This window comes from Drosophila takahashii, chromosome 2L, assembly GCF_030179915.1.
Source record: "Drosophila takahashii strain IR98-3 E-12201 chromosome 2L, DtakHiC1v2, whole genome shotgun sequence".
NCBI lineage: Eukaryota > Metazoa > Arthropoda > Insecta > Diptera > Drosophilidae > Drosophila > Drosophila takahashii.
This window is the reverse complement of record NC_091678.1, coordinates 33,125,841-33,139,003: the sequence shown is the minus strand read 5'-3', so window position 1 is coordinate 33,139,003 and position 13,163 is coordinate 33,125,841. Positions and strand designations below refer to the sequence as shown.

The 13,163-nt window shown below is 38.9% G+C and overlaps 2 protein-coding genes across 4 annotated transcripts in view; one reads left to right on the top strand and one right to left on the bottom strand.

The window, feature by feature from the left end:
- The window catches only part of l(2)41Ab (lethal (2) 41Ab), a 344,790-nt gene that overhangs the window by 107,405 nt on the left and 224,222 nt on the right, over positions 1 to 13,163 (top strand). The gene's annotated exons all lie outside the window — the stretch shown is intronic.
- On the bottom strand, positions 6,224 to 7,045 carry LOC108059455 (thymosin beta-like). Its single transcript, XM_017144769.3, has one exon. The coding sequence runs from the start codon at positions 6,861 to 6,863 to the stop codon at positions 6,474 to 6,476; it is 390 nt and encodes a 129-aa protein (XP_017000258.1). The 5' UTR covers positions 6,864 to 7,045; the 3' UTR covers positions 6,224 to 6,473.

Genomic DNA, 13,163 nt, shown 5'->3' with positions numbered 1-13,163 from the left:
TTTTGTTCTGCATTCTTCTGCCCATGTATTTTAAAACCAGAGATGGAAGAAATGTAAGGGGTGAATGAGGTTTTGTCCCTTCCGCTTGTATGGAGAAACCTCTTGAAAATATGTTATTTTCCAGAGGAATTTTCCCGGTGAGTTTTTTGGATATATTTATTATGTGCGTGTGTGTGTACATATCAGAGCAAATCATTGTTTGTTTTTGTTTTTTACAAATCCAAAGTTTGTCGATAACTCAACATTTGAAAACTAATAAATAGTTTGCTGATCGGGCTTTTGCATTTTAAACAAGAGAGAACGCTATAGTCGGGTTGGTGTCCCGACTATCTAATACCCGTCACTCAGCTAAAGGGAGTGCGAACGCTGTACTCGGGCTGGTGTTCCGACTATCTAATATTCGAACCTCAGCTAAAGGGAGTGCGAGGGAGATAGATACATAAATTTTGATTGCGTATAACTTTTTAATGAATGGTCCGATATGAAAAATGTCTTCTACAGTTCGATAGGTATAAATATACATAACAAAATTGCATTTATACTTCTCGGAAATCTTTAAAGATGTGGACGCAGGACACATTTTAAAATCGTTAGTGGGCGATTGTGGGCGTTAGAGGGGGAGTGGCGCTCGGCTGAAATAAATTTGCGCTGCGTAGGAGGCCCAAGAATATGTGTGGAAAATCTTAACCTTCTACCTTTTGTAGTTTCCGAGATCTCAGTGTACATACGGACGGACAGAAGGACAGACGGACATGGCTAGATCGACTCGGCTAGTGACCCTGATCAAGAATATATATACTTTATGGCGTCGGAAACGCTTCCTTCTAGCTGTTATATACTTTTGCACGAATACAATATACCCTTTAACTCTACGAGTAACGGGTATAAAAACAAAAGCAATTTTAAGAAAAATTTCGACTGTAAAATTCAGCTTAATGGGATTTCTGTAAGGTCTACTGACCAAATTTTATCCCTTTAATTCTATTGGATTAGAGATAAAGCTTAATCCTAAGATCTCATCCCTAGCTCTCTCTACAAAAACGAGCCTCGACGAGTAACGTAACCGGCTAAGATTAATAATCATTATAATCAAGCACCATCAGTAAAATAAAAGATTACTGTGATACAGAACTCGCACATTGGTGACCCCGACGTGATATGAACACGCAACCTTCCGATGTGGAGTCGGGCTTTTCGAGTTCAATGTGATGACATTTGGACTCCGCAATGCATCGCAAACGTTTCAACGGCACATGAACAACATTCTCGGCGATCTCGACTTTGTGGCAGTGTATATCGATGACATTGCTGTGGCTTCGACAAATAAAGCCCAGCACTGTCAACACCTTAAGATTGTTTTTGATCGCCTGCGACAAGCCAACCTACGTATCAACGTGGCCAAGAGTGTATTTGGAAAGACTGACGTAACTTTTCTGGGACACTCTATCACGGCATCTGGCGTATCCCCAACAGTCGAACGAGTGAACGCGATAAATGAGTTCCCGAAGCCGACATAGATATGCGAGTTGGGCCGATTCATTGCCATGCTGAACTACTACCGCCAATTCTTGCCGCATGCAGCCGTCATCCAAAGCATTCTCCAAGCGCTCATTCCTGGCAACAAAAAGAACGACCAGTCGCCGTTGGAGTGGACCGAGGATGCCAGTAGAGCATTTGCGCGCTGCAAATCCGACCTGGCCAGCGCAACACGGTTGGCGCACCCGATAGCCAATGCACCCCTTGCACTTCAGGTCAAGTACACACAAAAAAATTTGCTTGGTAAAATTGACCAACAAACTATTTAACTAACAACTATTTAAATAGTTACGTGTATTTTGTTTTTGCTTTGGGTGTGTGTCTTTGCTAATTGTGTGTATTTTGTTGTTGTGAAATAACTATTTACTTAGTAGAATTGACAATTTTGCTTATTGGGGCCTGTTTGACAATTATTACAGTTGATTTTACCAAGTTTTTTTTTTGTGTGTATAGTCGGCTGAAATAAACTTGCGCTGCGTAGGAAGCCCAAAAATAGGTGTGGCAAATCTTAACCTTCTAGCTTTCGTAGTTTTCGAGATCTCAGCGTTCATACAGACAGACGGACAGACGGACATGGCTAGATGGACTCGGCTATTGATGCTGCTCAAGAATAGATATACTTTACGTGGTCGGAAACGTCTCCTTCACTGTGTTGCAAACATCTGACTGAAAATATAATACCCTCTGCAAGGGTATACAAATTATTGTAGACACTTAACCCACTGTGCGCTGCAGAATATTTGTAAAGTTCGTAAGTATTTATGCAGCCACACAGGCTGACAGCTGGATATTGGATATTGCTGCGACGTTTTTTCATAGAAAAAAGCCGAGGCCTTGTTAAAACAAATTCGATATTTTAAAAACTAAACATGGCTCCACCTTTTTGTCAAAAACCGATTGAAACTAACAATATGGCGAATATGTTAAAATAAAAAAAAAAAAAATTTTTGTGGGGAACCCGTTAAATAATTTGGTAATACTATACATTAGCGGACTCACCCCCGAAATTCGCGAAAAATTTATCCTCGATGGACCGCGATTTCTTAAGAATTTACGTGCAAAAAGAACTTTGCGGTCGGCCAAGAAATCGCTGTCCATCGAGGATCATTTTTACGCGGTTGTGACGACTACTTCCCTCTAATACCAATTACTCAGATGCTTGGAATTTTAAATTAGTCCTATTTTGACAAAAAAGGAAAAGGGTACATATATACATATATGATTTTAATAGCAAACGTTTGAAAAGCATACTTGTTTTTTATAGCAAGCCCGGGAACTTTGAAATTCAATTACAAGAGAACCATGGCCGACCGCCAAGTTCTTTTTGAACGTAAATTCTTAAGAAATCGCGGTCCATCGAGGATAATTTTTTCTCGAATTTCTGGGGTGAGTCCGCTAATGTATAGTATTACCAAAAGAGCTTTTAGAGGAATTAAGGCAAAAGACACGATACAGATTTTCAATGAAAGGGTATTTTTTCAAAAATCACCTTTTTTTGGCAAACTAAAAAAAAATTCTAAAAAAAAAAATATTTTTTTTTCGGCCAAATCCTTATACACGTGTTTACTTATTTTTCGAATAGTACACGTAAAAAAAGTTTCAGGCAAATCAAAAATGTGATCCAAGAAAAGGTGTTCGGTTTGTAAAAGAACCGCCCATATGCTTTGTGGGGTAAAAGCCGCAAAGCCGTCTGATGTTGGACCATGTTCTAGCTGGAGATGAGAAGGGGCTAATATCAGAAGTTTTGCGATGGCTTTTTTGTATTCGACTATATTATTAGTAGTAATGTTGAGCTTTAGTATTGACCAAACTGATAAGTTTTGATTCCACCAAGGGACTGTTCTTGGAAATTGAAAAGTAGTGTTCTGGGGGATAGATTGGTGCGCGCTTTGGATGATAATTTTTCTTAACATACATAGCTGCTTCTTTATTGACATTTTCGCTCGGTGACTTGTCAGTAGAATTGTATCGAAATGATTTTTATCTTTAGGTTAAAAGAGGGTTTACAGGTATAGGATGAGGGGGAGTTATTAAAATAGGGAGGTGATGACTTCCGTAGAGGTCGTCTATTGTTTCCCAGAGAAATTCTGGGGCTATATTGGATAAAGAGAAGGATGTGAAAGAGTTGTGTGTGGAGAAGTGACTTTTGTCGTTTAATAAGATGTAATCTGAACGGTCTAGGAATTTGGCAATAATATTGCCTCTGGTATTAGGGCTAGGAGAGCCCCAGTAGGGGTGCCAGCTAATAAAGTCTCCGAGGACTAACGTGGGTGTGGAGTCGTGGGTGTCGAAGCAAAGGACGTTTTCTAATTTAATTCTGTTAAAGGGCTTGGTTGGTGAAATGTAGGCTGATATTATGTTTAGTTTAAGTTTAGTATCTATTGAGACTCCGGTTGCTTCGAAGTCTTGGGTGATTGAGATTTGTCTTTGAGATATTGAGTTATGTATCAGAAGTGCTGCGCCTTCGTAAGAGTTGGTGCAGCATTGTTGGTAGAGTGTGTAGTTAATGGGAATGGGTAGTGAGTTAAAGTTGGTTATGTGTGTTTCTTATAGGGCAAGAATTAGGGCGTTGAAGGTCTTGATCAGGGATTGGAGTTTGATGTAGTTATTTCTATATCCGTGGATGTTCCATTGAATAATTTTAAGCATTAGAATGTTAGGGGTAGGTGTATTACTTAGTACTAGTTTGAGTGTTTAGTCTTTAACGTTCAATAACAATAATAAACTAAAAAAAAAACTTTTTAAAGCTCTTCTTCTTGCGATAGGCTAATCTGCTTAATTTGCTAATTTTGATGTGGTTATGGGCTTTGATTTATCTGCTTTGTCTTTAGCCTTGAAAGGGGGTTTGGAAATTACATTTGCGCTATCTTTAGTTTGGATTATATTGAAAATAGTAAGAACAAAGCTTAATTGTATTAAGTACTAAGTTTCTGTTGAATATATTTGCATATGCAAATATATCCGGTGGGATGTAAACTTTAAGTTTATACACATTATAATTTTTCAACGGATTTATTTCGAGTTTTTACGATACATACAGCCGACCTACAGAGGACCAAAAAACACATTTTTCATCTTTGTCGAGCTGCTGCGCTGCCATTACTTATCCAATCATATTGATCTGTATGGCAAAGTTAAGCTCTGATCTATTGACTTTATAATGAAACAAAAACTGGCCAAATTGGGTGGATATTTGCCGAGATATAGGAAGAAATTCGAAAAAGTCCGATATCTAACATTTTGAACTTTAAAAAATCTTTAAAAAATAACTGTGCCATCGAAAAAAAAATTAGTGTTATTTTCGTGATTTGGGGGTCGAACACTAACAGAATTTGCCATCAATTGCTTTGGAGCTCTCCAAGAATATTATTTTGTAAACTAGTGTAGTTATACATTATTAGATTGTTTGAGTTAGTAAATAAACTCTATGTTAATATGATCAGAAAAAAAAACACGAACACACAAAATAAATTTTTTGTGAACCGAACCGAGTATTAAAAAAAAAGTTCCGGTTCGGTTCCGGTTTAATTATAAAAAAATTCTGCGCTCCGGTTTACGGTTCAGTTCGTTTTCTAAAAAAAGTGAACCAATCCGGTTCGGAGTGGTTCAGCTCCGGAGTGGTTCACAGCCCTGTTTCTTTGACTATAAATTTTATTGGCGAACGCAAAAGAAACAGTTTATCTCTATTTTAGTGTATGTCACACAAAAAAAAAACGGTGGGTCGGGGATCGAACTCGGTCCTTTTTGTTCGGAGACAGAAGCTCTGTTAATTAACATGAAATAAACTTCTACTTAACTATTTTATTCGAGCAGACTAAAAAAGTTGACAAGTTAAGGAAGGAAGAAAAATATTACGATTCGTACAAGTTATATGTTTTTGTATTTTATTACGTGTCATCCTAACGCTACAAGTTTGGGACTTATAAATTAATGCGCTAGTCACAAATAGATGCAAATATTTACTTATTATATGACTGAAAACTAATTTTATATATAAAAGAAAAACTAACTTAAGTCGCTTTCTAATTTATTTTTATTTACCTGACAGTGTTTTTAAGGTGTGAGAGTAGCTTTGTTTTGAATTGCGTACCACTGATTCCATGATCGAATAGCATTTATTAAAAATTTTCTCTCGGCTGTCAATGATCTAGGTCTTATGCAAGTTAGGTTTTTTGCTCTTCTAGAGGCTGTAAATTTGAGTTTTTTAAATAGATATGAAGGTTCTTTTTCGAAAATAATTTTATGGAGATAAATTAAGTTACGCATTTTTATCTATTCATTAAGTCGACATTAAATATTTTTGTGAAAATTCCAAGACATGATTTCTTGGTGGTAGGTTGAATATGTACCTTGCTATGCAATTGAATACAACCTTAATTTTGTTTTGGCTGATCGTGTCACAATTTGAAAAAACTTTTATTTCATAGAAAAGCACTGGAGCAATACATGTTTTGGCTATCATTAAACGTATATGAGTGGGCAGGCAATTTCATGTCTTGGTTTCGTCAGCTGTTCCTTTTTATATGTAAACGCTGGCGAGTCTAGGCCGATAAACTTTAAGCTCAGTTGCGTTTTCCCCTCTCTCCGGTACGCCCCGATCGCACGCAGCAGTGCTGTGCTTTATCGTGCACGTGTTCCATTTTTATACCCGTTACTCGTAGAGTAAAAGGGTATATTAGATTCTCTGTAGGAATGAGACTGGCTCGCTTGCTTGTTAATACAAAAAAAAAGTATACATATTAAAAAAAATATAAGGCAAAAAAAGGAAAACAATCGGAAAATGATAGTGGTAAAATACTTTCTTGCAACCACGCGCATGCGCAGCGGTTCGAATTACTCGGTAGCAGTGGAGAAATGAGAGAGGGAATAGCTTTTTATACGTATCATAAAGAGTGAGATGCGGCGAGACGAAAATTAGAGACGATCTCGGATCGGATTTAAGCCTGCTTCTCGGCCTCGATCACCTCCTTGGTGGGCAGCACGTTCTTCTCGTGGGTCTCGGTGTGCTTCAACTTTTTCGCATCAAAGTTCTCGATGACGGCGATGAACTGATTCTTCTCCTTCTCCTGCTCGATGGCTTCCTTATCGGGCAACGGGTTCTTCTCGTTGGTCTCCGTGTGCTTCAAGTTGTTCTGATTGAAAGCGGTGATGCCCTCGAAGATCGACTGTTGGGTCTTCTCGGTGGCCACATCTTCGGCGGTGGGAAGAATGATCTTCTCCTGGGTGCTGGCGTTCTTCAGTTTGTCCTGGTTGAAGCCCTCCAACTGGCTCTTCAGGTTCTCGGCCACCTTGGGCAGATCCTTGAGTGCTGGTGCTGGGGCGGCCATCTTGATTTGGTTTTTGGCGTTGGTTTTTTGGATTGGCAAAGCAAAGAGGATTACTGCAAATTGGGATGCTGGCGGGGTCGGGCCTTATATATATCTATCTGTATAGTAGCTGTACACTTGGCGGCTGTTTAACCCTCGGCTTGTCGCGGTTTCGAAGCGGAGCTCTTGACGTCACAGATTTAATACTGATTCGTGCAAAAGTATGTTACAGCTAGAAGGAAGCGTTTCCGACCCTATAAACTATATATATTCTTGATCAGGATCAATAGCCGAGTCGATCTAGCCATGTCCGTCTGTCCGTCTGTCCGTCTGTCTGTCCGTCTGTCTGTCTGTATGAACGCTGAGATAGAGCTTGAAAATTATCGATGTCAGTATCGATATTATCGATACTTCTGATATTTTTCAAACATCGATATTTATCTATAACATCGATGTTTTTCTGACGTTTTATTAGAGAGAAACGAACAGATTTCACTCTTTAATTTTGAGGACCAAAATAACTTTAAATACAAAATCACTTAAAGTAGGGACAAATTACCATACAAGAACCGCGAGTTCTTGGTACTTTGTTCTTCTTTGGTCCCATAGATATTATGTAGGCGAAAAGGGCATAGGTTATGGCAAAAAATGGTCAATAAAAGAACCGCGAGTTCTTGAGAAGAGGAGGAACTTTGGTTTTTTTAGTACCAAAAACAAAATCTTGGTTGCAGCTACCGACCTTCTGTCCGCTATTAAAAAATCTCAAGAAACCGCGAATTCATAGCCTTTGATAAGAATTGGTCGCTTTTCGAAGATCGTTTGAGCGATTTGGACTCAAGGATAAAAAAAAAAAAACAACCGCAAATTCTTCAGAAGAGGAGGAATTTTTACTTCTTTATGGTATAGTATCAATTAAAGTAGGGGGAAATAACCATAGGTTGTGGCATAAAATCGAAAATGAAAGAACCGCGATTTCTTGGGGAAAGGAGGAACTCTCGTTCTTTTAATACCAACAACAAACAAAACGAAGACCGTTTGAGCAATTTTGGCAAAGGATCAAAAAAAAAAGCAACCGGGAATTCTTCAGAAGAGGAGGAATTTGTTCTTCTTTAGTACCAAAAAATGGGATGGAACAAAGGTTTGTTCTATTATTTTACATAAGTATTTCCTCAGAAGATATTTAAAAAAAAATTCTTAAGAAGCCGTGAATGTCTTTGACTAAGAATTGGTGTCTTTCTAGACATGTGACGCAACTCAACTCAATGATCAAAAAAAAAACCACGAGTTCTTAAGAGGAGGATCCTTTAGTCTAAAATTGCATTTTAATAATGAAAACCGGAAATTAAAATTAAATAAATTAACCGCGATTTTTTCTAATAATAATATTAATAATAATGCAAGTCTATTACGCATGTATATAATAATAATACGTGGTATTAACAGAATTATAAAATTGTTTTTAATTTGTCTTTGCTTTCCTTGAAAACATCGATATTATCGATACGATAATGATAAAGTATCGAAAATATCGATACTGTCATTTATCGATAATTTTCAAGCTCTACGCTGAGATCTCGGAAACTATAAAAGCTAGAAGATTGACATTTTGCATGCAGATTCTGGGAGTTCCTACGCAGCGCAAGTTTGTTTCAAAAGGGTGCCACACCCCCTCTAACGCCCTCAATCGCTTATATACGATTTTAAAAATTTCAATATTTCGGAAAAGTAAAAATGCAGTTTTATTGTGTTTATCAATACCTATCGAAATGTGTTTAATCGGACCATTCGTTAAAAAGTTACGGCGGATCAAAGTTCTTATCTCCATCTCCTTCGCACTCCCTTTAGCTGAGTAACGGGTATCTGATAGTCTGGGCACCCGACTATAGCGTTCTCTCTTGTTATAATAATAATTGGATCCACAATTGTATGCCCCGACTGTCGCGGTCGCATTCGAAAAATGGATCGTATTTTCGGCGGCCGGGTCAATTGAAGTGGAAAGCACAGTGCGTTGAAATGTGCTCTCACGTTCTCCCCTTGGACTTGTGGGAACCATGCCAGCGCAAGTCACAGGCAATTTCAGACTCAGCCTGTCCGTTGCAGGAGGCCACCCACTTTGCCTCCAACTCTTCTACTCGCTGGGCATGACAGTTTTTGGCCAGCTTCACCTACAGTTCTTGGATCCGTTGCTTCAACGTGCCCATCTCTCTCATCTCGTTCTCCAATTGAGTGACTCGCAGAGAGAGCTTGTTGCAATCAGCTTGAATTTTTCTTCCAGGCTGCCTGCTTTCTCTGTGCTTTGTGTTATGCTTGAAATTGTTTTTGTGGCTAGTTTGAGTTATCGTTGCAGAGTAACTGTTTAATTTGGGTATTTGTTATTGCACTTTGCTGGATTAATGGTGAGGTTGAAATGCCGTAGTCGTTCAAAAGCTTGGCGGAGGTGAACTTAGTGCTGCTCCATGTTGACTGATGCGACCGCAATGTCATCAACATTATCGAAGAAAAAATCCATCTCTGACAGTGTGGTATGCATGTATCACTGGAATGTTTGTGCCGCGATGCACAACAGCAATGTGGGTGAATTCGAATAAACCGAAAGGAGTAGTTATGGCCGTTTTGGGAATGTCTCGAGCCTCGATGGGGATTTGATGGTAAGATCGGATTAGATCGATCTTTGAAAAAACGTGTTTCCCGTAAAATATATGAGTAGAGTCTTGTATGTGAGGTAAGGGATACCGATCTGGTGTGGTTTGTACGTTGAGAGCTCGGTAATTACCGCATGGACGCCATTCACCAGTGGCCTTACGGACCATGTGTAACGGGGAGGCGTAAGGGCTTTTTGATAGGCGGCAAACGACAAGGTTGATTACACCAGTTTACAAAAAAAAAATCGATGAAATATACCATGAATGAAACCATTGTTTTCCGGTAAGGTACCTTTTACAATACAATTTTTTTTAAGTGTAAAAAACGTTTTTGACATTTTTTTAATTTCTAACTTGAGTTGTGATTAACCGATTTCAACCATAAATGACTCATTTTACAGGTAATAGAATGCCCTCCAACTTACTTACACACTGCATTGAGTTCCATCCATTATTTTAGAAGCTACACTTCGTCAAAGTTGTAAAAGTGAGAAAAAATGCAAAAATGCTGGCATAAATGGCATCGTTAAAAATACACGCCTAAAAACCGAAATTAGTTTTATGGCTTATACTTAAAGATACATCTTTAAGTCAACTAACAAGACCATCAACAAAAAAATCAATCAATAGTTCGATTTTATATCGATTTTTTACATTGGGAAAAACGGGTATTACAGCCCTGTTAGAGCCCTGTTGTGTCAGTTAACAACTGTAAACGGCCAAAAAAACACCGTTGTCGTGTAGTTTCATTTATGGTAGATTTCATCGATTTTTTTTTTGTAAACTGGTGTTAGCTACTGGAACTCACTATTTGCTGCTTGGAATTTTTCTGGAGTTAGCCTTCTGGGCCTGGCGAATAGTGGAGATCTTTTGGTTTCGATGCAATGTGTGACGTTGGTTTGGTTAAAGTTTTTGTTTTTTTAGTTTCTTTTTATATGTTGTAATTTTTAAAATTTATTTAAAAAAAAATTAGGTTTAAAAAAAATTGTTTTTTTTTAAATAATGTTTTGTTTAGTTTCTTTATTTATGTTTTAATTTCTATAAGGTAAATCCAATTTATGGACTATAATTACTAAATTCTAACTCTGTGACAAGGTTGTGATTCCATGACCCTAAAATACAGTTTGGATTCGCACATACTAAATTCAATGCTTAGGCAGCGTAAGTTGTTTTGAGCTGTCAAAAGTAGCTATTTTTAAACGTGATTTTTTACAGTAACATAATATATGCCAAAATTTAAGGAATCTCAAGGGCTATACAGTTTGAAGTTTAAAAGAAATCATTAGAGCCGTTTTTGAAAAAAAAATAAAAAAAAGCTAAAAAAAAAAATTTAAAAAAAATTGTTTTGTGCATATCTTTTTAAATATTACATTTACACAAATTACATATTGGAGGCGCTTAAAGAATTGTAAAATACCTTTTAAACGAGATACAGCACAATTCTGTAACTTCAGTAGTTACGGCCTTCCGTACTTTAGCTATTTATAGCTGCTTTCTCGCTAAACTAGCGGGTTTTTCCAAAAGTGGTAGAACTAAAGTTTACGTTACGACCATCGAAGCTGCCCTGTAGATTTCCAACGGTGGTGCTTAGTTTTTTGAACTGTTGTTGGTGTGGAAAGATCACGGTTGGATGCAGCGTTGGGCACTGTCTGCGTACTTATTGTGGTACCAGCACAATTGAGGGTTAGAGTTGTCCCTGGATGGTGTGTTGCTCCGGTAGCTGTTGTTGCTGGGCGATCGATTGTAGCTCCGACCACGTTGCTGATTTGTGGTGCCAAGCAGTTGACTTAGCTTGTTGTTGATCTGCTGCAGATTTTTGTCGTTGTCGTCAAGGCGTTTACCTAGTTGTGTGATGCGATCCTCCTGTGAAGCATGATGGGTGTTTTGTTGTAATACCGCACACATGTGGTCTGAAGTGTCGTAGTTGAGAGAATCCATCACAGCGTCGGCAGCAGTTGCGAGCTGTGCGGGGGTGGTGTTGGGAGAGCGATTACAGCACGTGCAGGTGGTGGGGCTTGATCCAGTAGAGACGCACAACCGATTCGTCATTGGTGGCGTTTGTTTGTTGAAGTTGGCTTGGACGACCGTCGCCGAGTTGTCGCAAGTCTGTCGAGGCGCACCATTTCTGATTCGGCAAATTTAGACAAAATTTCTTGTTTAAGTGTGGAGTACGGGTTCGTTTGTGGTGGGTTATTGACAAGATCATGCACTTGGGATCAGCGTACGCGATGACTGCCGCGTATTTATCTTGTTCTTTGCGTGCGCCAAGGCCTTGCAACAAATGCTGGTCGATGCTGGTAATGGAATTTAGTTGAGGGAAGGGCATCATGGATTGGCAATGGTTCATGCGCATCGACGAAATCCTCGTTGTCTTGCATTGTGTTAGGTTATGTTGAGGTTGGTAAATTGGACTTTGTTCCCTTTGGTTGCAGATGTTCGACTTGTCAGAGGTCACCAGTTATGGTTGTCTAAACCAAGTTAATATGTTGCACTTTATTAAATTACAAGAGAAATTTAAGTTTAAATTATATTTTGTAGTTTTTATTGATAAATGCTAACTGAAATAAAATTCTAGTTTCGGTGTTTTTAAACTCTTGTAGAGGGTATTATAATTTCAGTCAGATGTGTGAAGGAGACGTTTCCGACCACGTAAAGTATATATATTCATGATCAGCACTAATAGCCGACCCTAAATTGGGGAATAACATGCTGGGGCGCCGCTTGCGACACGTCGCTAAGAAGGGTTCAGACTTGCATCACAAAAGCATTACGGAGGATGCTTGGGGTGAAGTGGCATCATTACGTTGAAAATAGCGTTATATTTCGAGACACAGGAGTACCAACAGTGACTGAGATGATAACTCAGTTATCGAATCGATACAGGGATCGGCTTCTGGTGCATTCTAACCGCCTGGCTAGACGTCTTGCCACACACTGGGCCGATGTCGTCTCCGCAGACGACACCCGGCGGACTTATGGATTCTCGGCCGTGATAGAAACGGGCGACTTTTATAATATTTATTAACCCAGATGAAGTAACATGCCCCACTGTGGCTCAACTACCCGCAGATTTTGGGATTCTTTTTCTTTAACTATATGACGACAAACTTGAAAACAAGAACTATTTTCTTGTGAGGCGTGTTAATTAAAAAATGTCCCTATTTCGGCTTATACAAAAAAAAAAAAAAATAGCCGAGTCTATCAAGCCATGTCCGTCTGTCCGTTTCTATGCGAACTAGTCTTTCAGTTTTAAAGCTATCGCGAAAGTCTTCTTTCTATTGCAGGTAGTACATATGTCGGACCGAGCCGAATCGGACCACTATATCTTAAGGGGGAAGATACATATAGAAAACAAAGAAAATTAAATTTTTTATTTAAATTGGTAGTATAACTCTTTAAGAATGTGTCATGAAAGTTTCACGAAGAAATTCTAACTATTTTGGAACTTATTCAGAAATGGTGCGCCTCGACAGACTTGCGACAACTCGGCGACGGTCGTCCAAGCCAACTTCAACAGCCAACTTCAACAAACAAACGCCACCAATGACGAATCGGTTGTGCGTCTCTACTGGATCAAGCCCCACCACCTGCACGTGCTGTAATCGCTCTCCCAACACCACCCCCGCACAGCTCGCAACTGCTGCCGACGCTGTGATGGATTCTCTCAACTACGACACTT

Coding starts and splice junctions, on each gene's coding strand:
- LOC108059455 (XM_017144769.3), bottom strand. CDS start 6,863: ATGGCCGCCCCAGCACCAGCACTCAAGGATCTGCCCAAGGTGGCCGAG.